At 36.1% G+C, this 19,903-nt stretch overlaps 1 protein-coding gene and 1 pseudogene across 2 annotated transcripts; both read left to right on the top strand.

Annotated features, from left to right (window-relative positions):
- Nucleotides 1-5,365: 5,365 nt before the first annotated feature.
- Nucleotides 5,366-9,658, top strand: LOC143561767 (putative protein phosphatase 2C 66; annotated as a pseudogene). The gene is made up of 5 exons (XR_013140372.1): nucleotides 5,366-5,755; nucleotides 6,673-7,031; nucleotides 7,748-7,865; nucleotides 7,953-8,176; nucleotides 8,996-9,658. The product of XR_013140372.1 is annotated as a putative protein phosphatase 2C 66 (transcript).
- A 1,062-nt stretch (nucleotides 9,659-10,720) lies between these two features.
- Nucleotides 10,721-19,140, top strand: LOC143561757 (glycerol-3-phosphate acyltransferase 9-like). The gene is made up of 13 exons (XM_077049748.1): nucleotides 10,721-10,839; nucleotides 10,944-11,001; nucleotides 13,145-13,263; nucleotides 13,351-13,450; nucleotides 13,536-13,631; nucleotides 13,705-13,801; nucleotides 13,902-13,989; nucleotides 14,065-14,161; nucleotides 18,298-18,383; nucleotides 18,486-18,605; nucleotides 18,687-18,785; nucleotides 18,876-18,926; nucleotides 19,007-19,140. Exons 1-12 carry the CDS (start codon nucleotides 10,724-10,726, stop codon nucleotides 18,922-18,924), a joined length of 1,125 nt encoding a protein of 374 aa, XP_076905863.1. The 5' UTR covers nucleotides 10,721-10,723; the 3' UTR covers nucleotides 18,925-18,926; nucleotides 19,007-19,140.
- Nucleotides 19,141-19,903: the final 763 nt, after the last annotated feature.

Here is a 19,903-nt window from a genome sequence, read left to right as displayed (position 1 = left end):
AATTTTATGTTAATTTATTTAAATGATTTAGTATTTAAAAAAACAAATAAAATTAATAATGACCGGGCGCCACGTGGCGCATAATGTCTGGGGGTGGAGAGTTATGACTACAGCCTGTTTTTGTACAAAACCATAACTCTGACTGGGCGCCACGTGACGCATAACCCCTGGTAGTGGAGCTTTATGACTACACATGGTCTAAATATATATGACTGTTCACTAAATTTCAAGTTTTTTCTTTCAAAACCTTAAAAGACAAATTCTGTGTTTATGTTAGTTTAAATGAGCCGGTTTTTTAACTGATTAATGTATCAAACATGGTTAAGGTTAAAACAGTTTATGATTAGAACGAGTTCGGTCACGGGTTGGTTTAAAAATTAACCATTTACAACTTCATTTTTTAATTGATTATTTAATCAACTCATCGTTTATGTTAAGTTCATCATCATAAAAATTAAAAATATATATATAAACACTAGACTACATGTTTTGGTTTTCAGGTAGATAAGACAACTTCTTATCTTTGGCATACAAATGTTAGACATTAGCACACTGTTAATCAGATGAAAAATTGACTTTGCATATCCTTCTATTATTGAAGTTTTCAAAAATATAGAATTCTTTAGTGAATGAGTTGTACTTGCACCAAAAAAATGAGGTCATACAAAAAAATTAGCAAACGTTTGTTATCCATGTGTCCGAGAGATGAAAATATTACCATTTTTCAGTAAAATGATACGTTACAAGAAAGTATTAGTTTTATGATGTTTTAAATGGCCTCAAATCTAAGGTTGTCAAGTCATAGATTAGTCCTAAAGCCGATGTTGAAGTGATGTTACTTAAAATAAAAAAAAACTAGAAAATTGGTCTATGCAATGAAACTAAACTACATATGAAAATACAATATGATAGTCGTGCTATAAAAGCCGAAATCATATCCAAAATTAATATTTGAACACATACTTTTATTCGTAAAAAAAATCCTACACCTTTAGATAAAATAATCAATTTCAAAGAATGAAATTTCACTTTATTTTTGTCTTGCAATGACGATTAATAAAAACTAAATTTAATCTTTAGGCAATTTATTTAGCTTATGGTCAGTTATGTGTTGGATTATTTAGAGTTTAAAGCAAAAACAATGTGAAACTACTAAGTTTTGATATATAAAATAAAGTTACAAATAAAATTACAAATATTGTGTACAAAGAAATATTTTAAAATTTATGAATTTTGTAACAACTTTTTATTTCCATATTGTGTATTGTTTAATTTATTCTACCATATAATATATCTTTATATTTATTGAAAATATTTTTTGTATTTTACATTATGTTATTATTTAAATAAATTTATTTATTTTAACCCGTGTGCTACACGGGTAACTAACCTAGTACTAATAAATAAATAAAACTTCCCTTATGCCACGTGTCATCTCCTCACCCCATTATTCCTCACCAATTCCCGCCTCTCAAATAACATCATTTTTATTTCACAAAACCTTTTCATCGTGTATCTGCAGCCAAACCCTAAATCTAACTTCATCATCAACATGTCTTCATCATCTTCTATTTCGTTGGTAGACCACCCCAAATTCCTCCATCTTATCATCATCTTCATCATCATCGACGTCTTATCGTTACCTCCTCCCACCGCCTCCCACCACGTCTCATCATCCTCGCCATCGTTACTATTCAATCGGAACTTTTATGTCGCTCGGTATGCCTTTCTTCGATTACCATCTCAGTTTAATTTAAATGTATTGTATATATCTAAACAGTTGGTTAACAACCATTATAGGTTTAGCCGATTTTGATTCCTGTGTGGATCTATGCTCACAAACGAATCACTATCTTCAAAACCCTAAATCGTTATCTTGTGTGTATCTATTGCTTCAGGTATTTTGAAATTTCTTTTTCAAATTTTTATATATTGGTTTAGATCTGTTGTATTTCTGACTTTATTGATTATTAACTTTGTACATTAGCTTGTGATCTAGACTTTGTTCCATATTGTTTATTAGAGTTTGTTTCATATTGTTGATTATTATATGTTTTTGTTAAATTATATCGGTAGTTCCAAATATGATACATATGAACTCCAATGTTGATGTGAATTATTGATTTGTAGATAAAAGCATAATTTATCTTCGATTACTATCATATTTTTAAATTGTTCCAAATATGATACATATGAACTCCAACTCCAATCTTCGAATTGTATCATATTTTTAAATTATTTTATTTTATGTATTGATATGCTATGTGTACATCACGCTGTTATATAACATAACACATGTTCTCACCATTATTATTATTATTATTATTATTATTTGACTCTTTCATTTCATCTGTTACTAATTCCAAATTCATAATTCATCATCTTCAAGGTATAATCTAATTACACCTTATTTGCTAAATCAAGATCAATCGTTTACGAGAAGCTCTGTTGCTACGGCTTGTTGCTACGGCTTCACTGATGATCACATAGAAAGTCCCCTGTTTCATCTCAAGGTCTTTGATTAATCTCAGTTTACTAATTTTGTACTTTAACTGATTGTATATATCGATTACACTGAAATTTGCAGCAAGTATAATTAGGAATAACAAAATGTGGATTCTAATTTTGTCTTCTAGGTTACACACTAGCTATTTATTTTATTGAAGTTTGATTAATATCCTTCATTGTTGTCAATGTAATGATCTAACAGTTGACACAATAAGAGTTAAATTATGAAATACATTCAAAACAAGTTTTAATTATATGGTACTGCCTGAGTGTGTTTTGTTTAACCAGACACTCATCCTATGTAATGACTTAAGAGGAACTCAATATCAAATTAAAAGAAAAGCAGGTTCATTGAGATGCTGATGTTCCAATATTTTTTAAATGTTTTTAGTTATATGCAAGCATGCTTATGTATATGAAACCTTGATGTTAAATGTTTTTATACCTTTTTTTTTGCCATATATAGTACTTTTTAGGGAATTTTCGTTTTATGACGTATTATGCATAATATTTATAATGTATGTCCACTTTCTTATAACTCTTAACCAACACCGAAACTTTATTAGTGCAAATATTCAGATTACATCTATATCCATACACCCTTAAATGCATTGTATATTCTTATTCACATAGATGACTTCTACATTATGTTGTGTTAATGTTTAATCATATGCACACCTGTGGCAGAAATATATGCTATAAAATTTCAGCTTCAAGTCTGCATATTTGTTATGTATAATATTCAAATTAGTATTTATGTTGTTGTGTATGGTCTACATAAAATGCCTCAACTAAACAAGGATCTAAATTCTTTAAAGTGTTGATCGATCCCGACTCTCTGCTGGTATTCTATGCATGTCTCACATTTTTCTAACATTTATTTTTTATGTTTATTTAAGTTACTGATTCTAATTTATTTGTTTATTCATTTTAAGGAAGTACCAAATTCATGTCCGGATATGTTTCATAAAATCAGGAAGGCAATCGGGTCTATTCTAATCACTGTAATAGGGTATGGCAAATGTTATGACCATTTCGGAGAGACACTGTTGCCACTTTAGCAAATCTGTTACAAATTCCAAATTCATAATTCATCATCTTCAAGGTATGATCTAATTACACCTTATTTGCTATTTGATTTCTGAATATTGAACATGGGTTTTGTTTGAATTGAAGTTTTAGACTAATTCTTTGTTAATTAGGTTGATTAATTAGACACGTGCTAAAGTTTGAAGCTTTTTTTGCATTTGTTAATCTAATTACACCTTATTTTATAAAATCATAGTTTACAATAGAAATTGGTATATCAATAGTATTATTTTCAGAAATAAAATTTTGAATATTTTTCAAACTAATTATGGACGGTCAACCATATTTATTTTCGTTTATATTTTATTTGAATTTAAAAAAGGAAGTTGTTTTTAAATTAGTTTTTATTTATGTTTTAATCAATAGTATTTATTTTCAGAAATAAAATTTTAAATATTCTTCAAACTAATTATGGACACTCAACCATACTTATTTTCATTTATATTATATTTTAATTAAAAAAGGAATTTGTTTTTAAATTAGTTTTCAAAAATATTTTAATTAAATTAGTTTTTAATTATGGATAGTCAACCATATTTATTTTCAACTTATTTTTGTTAACTCCATAATTTTTTTGACAATTTGGTTTACTTATGGAATTTATTTTAAATATGTAATATCTTAAATTGATTGATTTATACTCAATCAAATTATTCAGTTACCAAAAGACCATTAAACTGATTTAATGAGTGTATCATACTATTATATATATGAGACTTCTTTTCTTATTTTGTATACTCATTTTCGACATTCTGCATCCCAAAAGCTAAGTAAGTTTATTTTTATTACCTACAATTCTAATTATACTTTGTTATATCTTATTGAATACAAAACACAATAACTTAGGTAATTCTTTTATCAACATATGTGATACACAGAAGCATGGAGCCAAAAAATCTGCTTAAGCTAAGAGAACTTGATGCTACCAAAACAAACTATACGATCAAAGTTAGAGTCCTTAGACTATGGAGAAAACCAAACAATAAGAACCCTAACGAAATATGGTCAATTGAAATGATTTTAATGGATGAAGAGGTAAATATTTAACATCATTTTTTACTTTTTTCATATTAGCAATCATAAGTAGCTGACAATGATTTTCAGGGAACAAAGATGCAAGCAAGTGTCTTCAAAAGTTACTTTGCTAAGTTTGAAGAACATCTTCGAGAGAATGAGTGCTACTTCATCTTTAGGCCCACACTAGCTGATAATGACGCAAAAATCAAGCATGTGGAGAATGCCCAGAAAATTTCTTTTCGTTGGCAAACTGATCTCAAAAAATGCACCAACTTCATCTAATGTTGTTTACAAAGAGATATTTCGAGATTTGTGATTTATGTTTCACTTAGTTTTATTTGATTGTAACTTAGTTTCGTCCTTCATTACTTGAATTCACCACTTTTTGTCTTTTTTATTTCACTCATTACATGAATAAAATGTATCTTTTATATTGTGTCCGATCATATTATATTTTACATGTTTTATGAGTGTTAGTAATTTTTTTAACTACAATGTATGTTTCTACCTTTTATATTTAATGTCAATTTTTTTATGATATTTTGAATGTTTCCTGACTTACAAAATCAAATTTGTTAATCCCGTATGCTACACGGGTAACTAACCTAGTAATGATAATAATAACAACTCCCCTTGTTGCAGGCAGGCAGGCAGGCAGGCTGATTGGATTCTATCAATCCACCTCACCTACTCAACACACCCTCTATTTATTAATAATAATAATAATAAATAGAAATATAATTACACACACAGAGACACGGTCCCTCACTTTGTGGGTTGTTCATCTGTATTCAAAGTTGTCTTTTTGGTCTCTTGCTGTTCGTAGATCTTTACAACAAACCCACCCACTAAAAGTAAAAAGATTTGATCTTTATACAAAATGGGTGCTTGTTATTCGACTGGCGGAAGAGATAAACAACCCGGCGGCGGCGGTGAATACGATGAAAGTGATCGGTGGTGGAAGTCAAAGAGTGTTCGTATTAACCGCAAGTATTCTGTTGGCGGCGGTGGTACGGCGGAGGAACGGGTGTTGCATCAGATACCGGGTCGAATGTATGGAAATGGGTCGAGTGGGATTGCTTGTTTGTATACGCAGCAGGGGAAGAAGGGTACTAATCAAGATGCTATGATCGTCTGGGAGGTTTGTATATTATTATTATTATTATTATTATTATTTATTGTGTTAGGAATTGTTCAAATTGAAAAGGGTTTATTGATTAGGTTAGAAATGAGTTAAATTAGGCTTAAATTTGGGGAATTGATGCTGCCAAAATAATTAAGGGTGTTTGTCAATTAGGTTTATATTAATATTAGGATTATGTTATAGAATTTGATAAGCAAAATTTAGTTTGTAGAAAGCTCAGTGCACACGAGTTGATTTTGAAAACGCTTAGGTCAAGGTCAAGCCTAGGGTATCATGGGGCAAACATATCTCTATGATCATAGGGGATAGAGAGGCTGCTCCCGCTGAGACCTCTTGTGTTTGGAGCTTCAAATAAAGCTCTCTTAGTCATCGAGCCCAATCTTTGCAGGGGAAGATCGTTTAGGCTCGTAGAGCCTCAATGAGCTTTAGTTTTTAAGTTTTAACTTACTTGGACTTTTATGTATTAGTTTCATACTACATAGTCAAGCTCGGGCCAAGCTTTGCCTCGTTTAAGGTGATTCACACGAGCTAGAGTTGAGCTTAGGCTTGTTAAAGGTAGTGCACACTAGCTTGACCCGAGCTTAAGCTCTTTGAAGGGATTCTCAAAAGATATAAAAATAAATATAATTCTATGTAAGTTAATTAATAACTAATAGCCAAGCCCAACCCGAGTTCAAGCTTGAAACGACAACTCACGAGCCAAGCTCGTGCTTTACAAAAAGAGCTCAAAACGGGTCAAGCTCGAGTCTAGTTTGGCTCGGATCGGCTCAGCTTGTTTACACCTTTATCTCTGAGCACTTATAAAATCAGGATATTCATTAGACAATCTACAATGCTAAACACCTCCATTATTCAAAGTTGCCTCCATATTCAAAATCTTGAATCTTTATATTTGAGCAATATTTATGAACCAGAAATTCAGTTCAACAAACGAAGCCGTATTTTGTGGGGTATTTGACGGGCACGGTCCGTACGGGCATATGGTTGCAAGGAAAGTTAGGGACTATCTACCAGTTCTATTATCCACCCACTGGAAACCTAATTCTGATAGTCAAAATGGCAATGTTAATGGAAACTCACTTGATGAAGAAGACGAAGATGATAAGTTGTGTGAAGATATGAAGTCGGTGAGAAAGAACGAGTTCCCGAGAAATATATTCCTCTAAAAAAGTCGATATTAAAATCCTTCAGGTTAATGGATATGGAATTGAAGACACATCCAGCCATTGACTGTTTCTGCAGTGGGTCAACTGCGGTTACTTTGATCAAACAGGTGATTTTCTTGAAACTTTTTAAAGTTGCTTAAGTTTGATGCGTTTTGAAAATAATATATAGTTTTACAAAAGGGTTTGAGCTCAGACTGAACCAAAAACCAAAAAATTCGTTTTTTTTAGATTTTGATAACCGGTTGCTTCAGATTTTCCGGTTTGGGTTCAGTTCGGTTTTTTTGGTTTTACCATTTGAGCTTGAAATTTTTGGGATAAATTTTTTTTTCCGAAAATAATGTTTTTCGGCCTAATGGTAATGATTAATTGATTGTTATACATTTCGGTTAATATATTTGTGTTACACTATTTATCAAGTTCTTATAAGTTACTTAACATTCAAAATTTAAAATGAAAATTCACAAATTTGGTTCAGTTTGGTTTTCGGTTTTACTTACATGCTAAGCCAAAACCAAACCGCAAATTCGTTTTTTATGAAAACATAAAACCGAACCGCCGTTTTTTTATCAAGGTTCTGCTTTTTCGGTTTCATGCATATAAGAAACTACTATTTTTTGGTAGGTGCAGCAAAAGTTCATAACTGAAATTGTAGCTAATGTTTACTTATGATCGGGTCAAATTGGTTTATATTTGATCTCTAATGGGTTAAACAGGTTCAATGAAAATATGGGTCAAACGGGGTCAAATGGGCTAAACGGGTCAAAACTCTTTGGACTAATAACCAAGTTTATCATGCATCACTTTAATAAACAATATATTTCAGTCTCAAGATCTGATACTTGGTAATCTTGGAGACTCGAGAGCTGTGTTGGCAACCCGAGACGATAACAACGGTTTAACAGCGATCCAGTTAACCGTTGATGTAAAACCCAATCTCCCAAGTAACCATCTATCTCTTATTAATAGCTTATTCAATGAATTTTGGTTTTCTTGAAATTTTTATGGTGTAAATCATACATTTTTTTTAGGAGAAGCAGCTAGAATTCAGCAGTTTAAAGGACGGGTTTTTGCATTACAAGACGAGCCTGAAGTCGAACGCGTATGGTTACCCAATAGTGATTCACCCGGTTTAGCAATGGCTAGAGCTTTTGGTGACTTTTGTCTGAAGGACTTCGGTTTAATTTCTGTCCCGGATATATATTATCATCGTATCACTGATAAAGACAAGTTTGTAGTTCTTGCAACTGACGGGGTACGGTTTTCAATACTCCCTGTTATTTCTCAAGGTGTCTAAACGGGTGGGTCTGCTGGGTAACATGTCAAAATGGTTTTTTTTAGTATGGTCAAAATGGGCCAGACTGGCTCACAAAATTTAATTTTGTCAATTTTTTATATAATTACTATTTTATGGTTAAAGAAACTGTTATTATATTAACAATCTGTCTAAAGGATATACAGTTTTCTCCCATCATTATTTCTGGCAAACTGGGTTAATCGGGTGAATTAGGTAAAAGGTCAAAACGGCTGATTTAGTTTGAAGTTGATGAATTGGGTAAAAGGTCAAAATGGGTAGTTTTTTTTATAGGAGTTGATGAATTGGGTAAAAGGTAAAAACGGGTAGTTTTTTTTATATGAGTCGATGCATTGGCTAAAAGGTCAAAACGGGTAAATTTTTTAGGAGTCTCTGAATTGGGTAAAAGGACAATACAGGTATCTTTTTTAGGAGTCGATGAGATGGGTGAAGGTAAAAACGGGTAATATTTTTAGGAGTCGATGAATTGGGAAGGTCAAATCGGGTAATTCCTTTTTAGGAGTCGGTGAATTGGTTAAAAGGTCAGAATGGGCAATTCCTTTTAGAAGTCGATGAATTGGTTAAAAGGTTAGAATGGGTACTTCCTTTTTAGGAGTCAATGATTGGGTAAAAGGTAAAAACGGGTAATTTTTTTAGAGTAAAAAGACCCACAATTTACGTATTTTTTCTCACAATTTGCCAATTTAAGATAAAACATAAGTACATAACATATGAACTTATAAGCAAATTAAGTTTTATTATTTTGCATTTGCGATACAGGTATGGGATGTCCTTTCAAATAAAGAAGCAGTGGACATAGTGGATGCTGCACCAAGCCGGTCAACCGCAGCCCGAGCCCTTGTTGACTGTGCTACACGAGCTTGGCGGCTGAAATACCCGACATCAAAGAACGACGATTGTGCGGTTGTGTGCTTATTTCTTGACCAAAAACCCACACCCACACCCGCTTCACCCAAGAAAGAAGCAAAAGAACCAGATACTGGTATTGTTCCACCAGATGGAACAACACCAGCATCTGCTAAAGAATCAAGCGAGATTGTGCCATGTGTCGAGTCAGAAGATAATAAGTTACCTGAAAAGGGTGGTATCGGGGCATCTAAAAGGAGTTTAGCCGAGTGCATATCGAACCCTGAAGATGAAGAATGGTCAGCACTCGAAGGGGTGACCCGGGTCAATAGTTTGCTAAGCATTCGTAGGTTCTTGTCTGGTGATAAAAAGTCAACTAGTTCGAGAAAAACTGTTGTCAAGATTTGATTTGAGGGTGTTACTGTGGCTTGATGCCGCTTTTCTTGTTTATTTTTAAAATTTTTGTTTTCGTCGTATGATGATGTGTATACGTGCAAAGATTTAGCTGTTGAATGAACAAATTTTGATCAGTTATGATGGTGTTTAAGATACTGTTTTTATGATGTTTTGTTTGTAGAAATAATAATATATATAAGTAGTATTCTTTTGATATATAAGGTTGAACCAGTTCTAGGATGAAAAGGGTCAGATATTGAAACTTGAACCGTCTCTAGTATGACTAGGGTCATATCTGACCGAGACCGATTCAACACATGTGAGTCGATCTCGTTCTTTAGACTAGATGTAAATAAGAAAGGCAATGCAAATGTATGTGTACTTGTGATGAGAAATAGGTTATGTTGGTTTGAATTAAGGCGGGTATTGGTAGTCACGTCCTCTCTTTGATTAGAAAATTGTGTTTTATAGTCGTTTCATATATGTCAGGCACATGTCACTCAATATCCATCGGATTCATAGGTACCGGATATACATGTTGGGACGCCATTGCCCGAAACCAAACCTTAAAATCTAGTTTTCATTAATTTTAAGAAATTCTAGTTTCTAACAACCTCAACATACTTTTTAAGGTTATGGATTTCACCTCCTAGGTGTTCATGTTGCATACTTTTTCGGTTCTCCATCTTCTTTTTTGTTCTGCTATTAGTATACAATTCATGTTATTTGTATTTAATACAGTAAAAGGAAACTCAGTTATTAAGCCACATGTCTCATTGGCTATTGTCCTTTTATCTTTTGAGATAGAGGTTAAGTTTGCTCTCATTTCATCTCAAATCTTGCCCAACGAGTAAGATATTTTACTGCATAAGTTTGTTTGTATAATACAATACAAGAACACACTTTTTTTAAAACTATTATTCTTAAATGTTTTAGATTTCTGAATTCAACCTATATTAGAGGCGCACAAATGAGGTACTTTCAAGAACCGTAACCGAGTAGGAACTTGTGTTTCAGTATGGTCAAAAAAAGTCAATAACCGAAACGGGTCCGGATATAATTGGGTTTGTCGGGGTTTTATCGAGTTTTGGCTGATTAAAGGTGAAACAATTACGTTTTTTTCTAAGAAACCGATACCTGGTTCGTATCTAGTGACCGGTTCCAGCAGGCTAAAATGAGCCCAAAACCCGTATAAAAATGTATGGTCAGCAGGCAGGGAATCCGTGTTTGTTTCTTGAAGCAAAGATGAGCAAAAGCAAGGGGCTAACGACATCACCATCAGAGTTAGACCTAGATCGCCCCAACATCGAAGATTATTTACCTTCTGATTCCATCCAACAACCTCACGCCAACCTCCGTTTGTAATCCTTTATTATTATTATTCATCTATTAATTATATATATATATATATATCAATCAGATTCCATCGATCCATTCACTCTTTATTATTATTGTTATTATGCAGGCGTGATTTGCTTGATATATCCCCAACCCTAACCGAGGCAGCTGGTGCCATTGTTGATGTAACTAATTCTTCTCTTTCTCTTACTTTTTCTTATTACTTCTCTCCAGATACATACTCTTTTTATAACACGCAATGCATGCATGTTGAATCCTTTTATTAATTCCTTAGTTAGTTAGTTAGTTAGTTAGTAATTGTTTGAAGAAACACTAAGTGAACCCACAGGCAGATTATAGATAATCTGGGGGTTAAGTAATGTTTCCCACGGATGAGGTCTGGCAGAGAAGGTTGTTCTTCTGGAGACCTGCAAAACAGACACCGTAAGCTCGTCACTGAGAAGGGGGGGTTCCTCCTTGTGACCACCCTCCGGCGTGAGAATCAGACTAGATTGCTCTGAATATAAGTGTATATTAAGAGATTGCTAGATAAGATTGAGATATCAGATCCTGTCCTTACCATTCCAAGGTGTTGGAGTATTTGTAGCCGAAGGTAGGTTTCCAAGCAGGTAAAGCCGGCTGAATAGTATTCCTGTTCTACCAACAGTGGACGTACGCACAGGCCATGCTGGTTGGTGGATAGGTTACGGCCAACAGTAATAAGGTCGGCTGTATACTGTTCCTTTACTGCCGGCTACGCACTGTTCCACCAACTGTAGGCTGCGCACGTCCCCTCGTAAGGGTTGGTGAGTAGGCAGCGGCTAATAGTGACAAACAGTACTAGAGGGTGCTCCTCCTCGTATTGTTGTCGGTGAGCTGTCACCCTGTGATTAGTTCATGGGCTGCTCTGGTCAAATTGTCTGTTCCGCCCATACCTTAGTAGGTATAGTACGAAAGACCTTCCAGAAGCATACGGACTGGCTCATTTAGGCGGGAGTGTTCCCGCCTTGCTCATTCCTTCATGTGACAACTGAAGTAACGAATGCCTTGTGCGTGTAGCCTTGCTGTTAGTGCGGGTAGCCTTCCCTGATGGCTTGTATCCGCAGCTGCGGGAACAGGCGGGGTACTTCACCATTGGGAGGCTTTCCCTGCGGGTACAGCTGGTGTACTGCGCGTAAGGTTCTTTGAGCATGGTGGGTCCTGCTGGAACAGTTGGTCATCGCGCAGACGTCCCTGTTCAAGGTGAGTCTTGCGGGTCCAACTGGGCTCTGCTGGGACCTACCTCTTGCGGGTCCAAGGCGTGATTTGCTTGATATATCCCCAACCCTAACCGAGGCAGCTGGTGCCATTGTTGATGTAACTAATTCTTCTCTTTCTCTTACTTTTTCTTATTACTTCTCTCCAGATACGTACACTTTTTATAACACGCAATGCATGCATGTTGAATCCTTTTATTAATTCCTTAGTTAGTTAGTTAGTTAGTTAGTAATTGTTGTTGCGTAATGATTATGAATCTGAATCCGGACTTAGTTGTGTATCGCATTTGATATCTTCCCCATTATGTTGTGGTTTATTGGCTTGATCTTCGTTCGTAATTGTTGTATTCCTAATTTTTGAACTTGTCATCCATGTTTGTTTTTAATTAAATTGTGTTGCACATATGTGTCACTAGTAATGAAGCTGTAACAATCAATCTTAGATTAATTGATATGCTGCTTATCTTGTGATATTGTATTCGTATCTATATGTAACGATAAAAAAAAATAAAAATTGAACAACAATTTAGGAGTAAAAGTTCAACAAACAGATAAAGGAGCATCCATTAGTGAGCATAAGCTTCACTCATTTCATATTATTATCACCAATTGAAACTTGGACATACATCATTATGATCCGTTTGTTATGTATCCATATTAAGTGGTTTATGCGTGTAATTTATGCTAGCGATATTTATTAGTACTTTTGTATGGTTGGTTGGTTGCTCTGATTCTCTTTTAGGTCTGACTGATTAAGAGGTAGCCTCTGAATCATTTAGTGTGTCTCTGAAACTTACCCATTAAGAGCTGTAACCAAACACACTCTACCTCCGACTGATTCACAGGTAATGGAATCAGTAAGAGGCTACCAAACAGCCCCTTAGCTTCACTACTATACGTGGGATTACTAGGGGATTCGAATGTTTGTTATGCGTGTAATTTATGCTCATGCTGTTTTTTTTATTATTCTCTTCATTTTGGTTATGAAACATCTTCCTTATTAGCCTCTATAGTGAAATGTTGTTCATTCTATAAAGCATGATCCTACCATTAAATCCACATGCATGAACAGGACTCGTTCACGCGATGTTTCAAGTCAAATCCTCCAGAACCGTGGAACTGGAACATATATTTATTCCCATTGTGGTGTTTAGGAGTTGTAGTTAGATATGGGATTCTTTTCCCAGGAAGGTAAGCATTTTCATTATTTGACTGTATGATGACTATTTGACTGCCTTTTATGACATTTTAGTCCTTTTCTTTTTATTCATGCCGCAGGGTTCTTATTTTGACAATCGGATGGATAATATTCCTTTCATGTTACATTCCTGTGCATGTGCTATTAAAGGGGCATGATAAGTTAAGAAAACGATTAGAGGTATGAATAGACTTTTTGGCCAAATACTTCGCTTTACCATTTGCTAACCATGGTTAGTCTCATGTTCCGTTTTTAACCATGGCAGCGGGCTCTCGTTGAGTTAATTTGCAGCTTCTTTGTTGCATCTTGGACAGGGGTTGTTAAGTATCATGGCCCTCGCCCATGCGCGAGGCCTAAACAGGTAAATCGATTTTATTTTATTTTTTGATTCTTGAATTTGATTGTTTTGTATAAACTGGTTTATTGTTGAACAGGTGTTTGTGGCTAATCATACATCTATGATTGATTTCATTGTTTTAGAACAGATGACTGCATTTGCAGTTATAATGCAGAAACACCCTGGATGGGTCGGTAAGTGCACATATTCAATTTTGAAACTTATAATAAAATGCTAAGTGGTTACATTAAATAATAATATTATTATAAGTTCATAATCATCTTTTTTTTGTAGGGCTTTTGCAAAGTACTATTTTGGAAAGTGTGGGTTGTATATGGTTCAACCGTTCAGAAGCAAAGGATCGTGAAATTGTAGCAAGAAAGTATGTTCAATGCAAACTTTCTCCCATTTTTTTAATTTTTAAGTTTATGAATATTGTAATATGACCTGAATACAGGTTGAGGGAACATGTTGAAGGAACTGATAACAATCCTCTTCTCATATTCCCTGAAGGAACTTGTGTGAATAATCATTACACTGTTATGTTCAAAAAGGTACATTTGTCAATTGTTGAAAATATGTTTTACTTCATAGTTCATATATATCAATCAATCAATCATGCCCAGTAAAATCCCACCGACAACAAAGCTATAAGTAGGGTCTGGGGAGGGTGGGATGTAGGCACACCGTACCTCTATCCAAAGGAATAAAGAGGTGGCTTCCAGAGAGACCCTCGGCTCTAAGTACATGTGTATGAAGCAAAATAAAGGAAATCAAAGTTTAACAGTTATATAAAAACTACTACTAATTATAATAATATTAATAATAAGATCACAGTTTAACAGCTATATAAAAGCTAATAATAATTATAATAATAATAATATATGTAAGGGAAATACCATTATGGTATGTGACCTAAATAAGTTAAGTCTAAGCCCTAAGGTATTCAATTCTCTCTAAAAATCCTTAACTTTAATTCTACTTCTCCACGAATTCCTATCCTCAACCTTGTCCTCGGAGAGGTTTAGGTCTATCAAATCATGCTTAATCCTCTCATCCCAAGTCAATTTCGGTCGTCCTCTACCCCTCCTCCCCTCTACAGTAATGTTTTCTACGGATCTAACAGGATTCGTCGTCTGTCTTCTCTTTACATGTCCAAACCATCTCAATCTCCCCTCTCTTATCTTGTCTGCTATGTTCGCCACCCCTAATCTCTCGCGAAACACAACGTTTCTTATTCGGTCTAGCCTTGTGTGCCCACACATCCAACGTAGCATTCTCATTTCTGCTACCTCCATCTTCCGCACTTGTGCCTTCTTGATGGCCCAACAATCTGTTCCATATAGCATTGCAGGTCTAACTGCCACCCTATAGAATTTTCCCTTTAGTTTAGTCGGGAAACTCTTGTCGCACAATATACCTGTGGCTGCTTTCCATCTACACCATCCTACCTGAACTCGGTGGGTCACATCACTGTCTAACTCCCCATCGCTCTGTACAAATGATCCTAAATACTTGAACTTCGTTACCTGCGGGACCACTTGCCCTTCAATTGTGATCTGTGCGTCTTCATTGTCGTTTATCCCACCAAAATCACAGTGGAGGTACTCCGTCTTAGATCGGCTAATCTTTAAACCTTTTGTCTCTAAGGTTGTTCGCCACTCCTCAAGCCTCATGTTTAGATCTTTTTTTTTCTCAGCAAGTAACACAATATCGTCTGCGAACATCATGCACCACGGGAGAGTCCCCTGAATCGACTTTGACAACTCATCCAAGACTACTGCAAAAAGAAACGGGCTCAACGCTGACCCCTGGTGAAGACCTACCTCTACAGGAAAGAAATCAGTATCCCCCACTGGCGCACGGACACTTGTTTCACTCCTGGTATACATATCCATAATTATCTCTATGTATTTCCTGGGCACTCTTCTACCCTCCAAGCACTCCCAGAGCACCTGTCGTGGCACACTGTCGTAGGCCTTTTCTAGGTCAATAAACACCATATGTAGATCACGCTTCTTCTCCCTATACTTTTCCATTAATCTTCTTATAAGGTGTATTGCCTCTGTGGTGGAACGCCCCGGCATGAAGCCAAATTGGTTGACCGTAACCTGAGTTTCTCGTCTAAGTCTACCCTCAATCACTCTTTCCCATAGCTTCATAGTATGACTTAGTAGTTTGATTCCTCGGTAGTTACCACAACATTGGGCGTCTCCTTTGTTCTTATAGATAGGAACTACAACGCTGCTCCTCCACTGGTCTGGCATCTTACCTGATTTGAGAATACTATTGAACAGAGTAGTTAACCACATGACTTCTTCCTCCCCCAGACACTTCCACACCTCGATGGGTATGTTGTCTGGGCCAACCGCCTTAGACCTTCCCATCCTCCTAAGTGCATCCTTCACCTCTTCTCGTGTGATCCGTCGGCAGTAGCAGTTATTCGATTGTTGTCGTTGAAAGTTTGTGTTGTCATGTTCTTCTTGGTAAGCTCTCCCATTGTTAAAAAGATTGTGGAAGTAGGTTTGCCATCTTAGCTTGATGTCCTGCTCCTTGACCAGTACATGCCCATCTGTATCCTTTATGAACTTCACCGGTCCTAGATCTTGCCTTCTACGCTCCCTGGCTTTGGCAATCTTAAACATAGCATGTTCCCCCTCTTTTGTTTCTAGACTTTCATACATCCGTTTAAAGGTCGCCTTCTTTGCTTCCGCCACTGCCTTCTTCACCTCTATCTTGGCCGTTTTGTAGTTGTCCCTCAATTCCACTCGCTCCTCCTCATTCGTGCACCTCATTAGCTCCCTAAAACATCCTTGTTTGTCTCTTATCTTGTCTTGCACTGCGTCATTCCACCACCAAGACTCCTTATGCCCACTTGTCTTTCCTGTTGTGACCCCGAGAGTCTCCTTTGCTACTTGGATGATCTTTGTCTCCATAGCTTCCCATATATGAGTTGAGTCCCCATTTAGTCGAGCCCGCGTATGCAGTATGAGTTTATCCTTAAACAGTAGGAGATTTTCGTCCTTCAAATTTCCCCATCGAATTCTCGGTGTACCTTTCTTCTCTCGAACAGTCAGTTTATTTCTGAAGGCTATATCTGTCACTAGTAGTCGATGTTGAGTCACAACTGCCACCCCAGGTATGACTTTGCAGTCCTTCCACCAACGTCGGTCTCCTTGCCTCATCAAGAGGTAGTCAATTTGCGTGTCGCGTCCGCCACTGCTAAAAGTGATTAAATGAGAATCTTGTTTCCTAAAATAAGAATTTATAATACCTAGGTCATGTGCCACCGCAAACTCTAGAAGATCTGTTCCGGTCTCATTCCTATCACCAAAACCGAAACCCCCATGTACGGCTTGAAAACCATCGTTAGCCTTACCAATGTGTCCATTAAAATCACCTCCTATGCAAATCCTCTCCCCCTAGGTATGCCCCCTACCACTGCGTCTAGGCAATCCCAAAATTCTCTTTTTTCCTGATCCCCTAGGCCTACATGAGGCGCGTAGGCGGAGACTACTGCCACTACTTCCTCTCCTAGTACTAATTTCAACACCATAATCCTGTCATTATGTCTTATCACCTCCACCACACTAGTGTGTATTTCCTTAGCCACTAGAAACCCCACTCCATTCCTAGCTCCATCAGACCCCGAGTACCACAACTTATACCCATTACACTCAGTCCCGCTATGTCCTTTCCACTTAGTCTCCTGGAGGCATGCTATCTGAACCCTACGTCTTTTAAGCACATCTACCAATTCTAGCAACTTACCATTTAATGTTCCTACATTCCAAGAAGCCAAACGCAATATACGCTCCCTATCTTTACTCTTTCCTACACCCCTCGTTTCAGGACATGGTCTCAAGTAATAGTCATGGTTCCTACGCTCTATGGTTGCAACTAATCACACAAACACAAGCAATAGAACACCAAATCAATAGTAATAATAATAATAATAGTAACAAAAACTAATAATAATAATAATAGTGTGTAGCAATAACACAAGCAATTGAAGTTAGATCATGAAACCCAATACCCAGCTCTATTCAAACAAATCGGGCAGCTAAACCCAACTCAAATTGTGAAATTGACAAGTGCAAAAGTGCTCAGAAAGAAACAAGATTAGTGAGGATGGTGAAGATTAAAGGGGTAGAAATACCTGTGTACCGCAAAAACTATAAATAAGACGTAAAAAAATTCGCCGGCCGACTTACGATCTCGTTGTCTCGCTCCTTCGGTTTCGAGCGGTGGCTTGCGGGTGGTTTGTGGTGGAGACGAGGGGCGAATGGAGAAGAGAGACTTACCTGTTGTCGGAAGCTTTCCAGTTGATACCGCCGGAAAAACTGCCGGAGGACTTGTACGGAGATGTGAATGTTGGGGGTAATTGGTAATTGTACGGAGAGAACGTTGGGACTTTTGAATGTTATAACTCTAGGGTTTCACATTCTAATCATCAAACACACCATCTAAGAAACCATGGAATAAGAAGAAGTTGTACGGGCTGTATTGATTAATAGATTGAAACCCTAAACCCCAAATCCCAATTTGTAGTTTGAATTCCACACACAGCTTTGGTTCTGTCTGTCTTTCTTTCTTTCTTGTGGTGGTTTTGTTTTGTTGGGTTGGAAATTGATGGAATAATAAAATGAAATGTTTTTTTAGGTAATATGTTGGTAATATGTTTTTTTAGGGTGCATTTGAACTTGGAGCTACTGTTTGTCCAATTGCAATTAAGTACAACAAAATATTTGTCGACGCGTTTTGGAATAGCAGAAAGTAAGATATTTGTATTTCCATCCAAAACTCGTGTTAATAAGTTAATTCCGTTATTATTTTCTTGGATTAAATTGTGTACAAATAATTAATTTCATTTTGCAGGCAGTCCTTTACAACCCATTTATTGCAGTTGATGACATCATGGGCTGTGGTTTGTGATGTTTGGTATCTGGAGCCTCAAAATATGAAGCCTGGAGAAACAGCTATTGAGTTTGCAGAGAGGTTAAATGCGTTCCTCTTAACTGAAATACCATAAATGCCCTTGGTTTCTAAAGTTATTTTGGTTTCTGTTCTTTTTTCCAGGGTGAGAGGCATCATCTCTGCTCGTGCGGGTCTTAAGATGGTTCCTTGGGATGGATACTTGAAGTACTCTCGCCCTAGCCCCAAACATAGGGAAAGCAAGTAAGTTTTTTTTTTAAATTCTTTCTAGTTTATAATCATGTTAACACGAACGTGTCTGTTATATAATTTTGTGTTTGTAATGTTGTGCAGGCAACGTAGTTTTGCAGAGTCGGTTCTGCGTCGGTTGGAAGAGAAATAGAGGTCAGAATTGTAATTTCACTCTTAAATTTTAATCGAAGACTATCTTTAAATAATTTTTAACTTTTTCTTCCTTTTTGAAGATTATTGAGTGTGAAGCTTTGCTGCCAGGATATAGATGCCATGAACAAACAAGATTCTTGGTAGGTATTAGCGTTGACGCCAAGAGTGAGTTTGATGATCCCTTTGCAGTGTGTGTTGATTTTTGTTTTTAATTCTAGTGGCTTTAAACTATTTTACATATTCATAAACATCATCGTTTACTCCTTATGTTAAATATGTAAATATACCAATTGGGTCTGTGTAAGCTTAATAATGTTGGATTAACAGAAACTTCAACTATTTTGTTTGAAATGGAATAATGATAGTTTTGGCACATCCAAAATAAAAAGCTTAAGTTATATCACACAAGTTAAAAGTCTATTGTAGCAAATTACAGTCGCTGTGGTAAACTTGAATCATTTCTTTAGATCATACGAGTTGACAGTTAGCTGGCACATAAACGTCTAGTTTGTTTTACTAACCAATGTTCGCGGCTCAGGGTGTCTAATTTTAATGTGAAGATACCACCTTTGCCTTACACCAAGGACAATAAAATACAAAAAAGTGAACACCCGACTCATGTAGTCAGGTTTCTCCTTTCTTTTTCACTTTTGTCTTCTCGGCGATCATCTAATGCCACCCACTACACTACTTGAAGTCATGAACATATATTATATAAACAGGGCGATCTTCATCTAATGCCACCCACTACACTACTATATAAACAGGGCGATCTTCATCTAATGCCACCCACTACGCTACTTGAAGTCATGAACATATATTATATAAACAGGCAACGGGCAACCCCTAAACGCTAACAGATTTCACCTGTGGAAAAACAACCTATAATCTAGATGAAAATAAGCTGTGATGATGGCAGTGTTTGGTGGATTTGATTTATGGAGAAATCATTGAACGAAAAAGAATCGATGATGAAG

Source organism: Bidens hawaiensis, unplaced genomic scaffold, assembly GCF_021521415.1.
Source record: "Bidens hawaiensis isolate Kalapana, Puna unplaced genomic scaffold, B.hawaiensis_p1.1 tig00020785_1, whole genome shotgun sequence".
Classification (NCBI taxonomy): domain Eukaryota; kingdom Viridiplantae; phylum Streptophyta; class Magnoliopsida; order Asterales; family Asteraceae; genus Bidens; species Bidens hawaiensis.
The sequence above is the reverse complement of the archived record's forward strand: the minus strand, read 5'-3'. Positions and strand labels throughout refer to the sequence as shown.

Excerpts from the sequence above, each read along its gene's own strand:
- LOC143561757 (XM_077049748.1), top strand. The coding sequence starts at position 10,724 with ATGAGCAAAAGCAAGGGGCTAACGACATCACCATCAGAGTTAGACCTA. Across the intron at positions 18,384-18,485 it reads GCGTTTTGGAATAGCAGAAA|GCAGTCCTTTACAACCCATT; the intron begins GTAAGATATTTG and ends TTCATTTTGCAG. Across the intron at positions 18,606-18,686 it reads GCTATTGAGTTTGCAGAGAG|GGTGAGAGGCATCATCTCTG; the intron begins GTTAAATGCGTT and ends TCTTTTTTCCAG.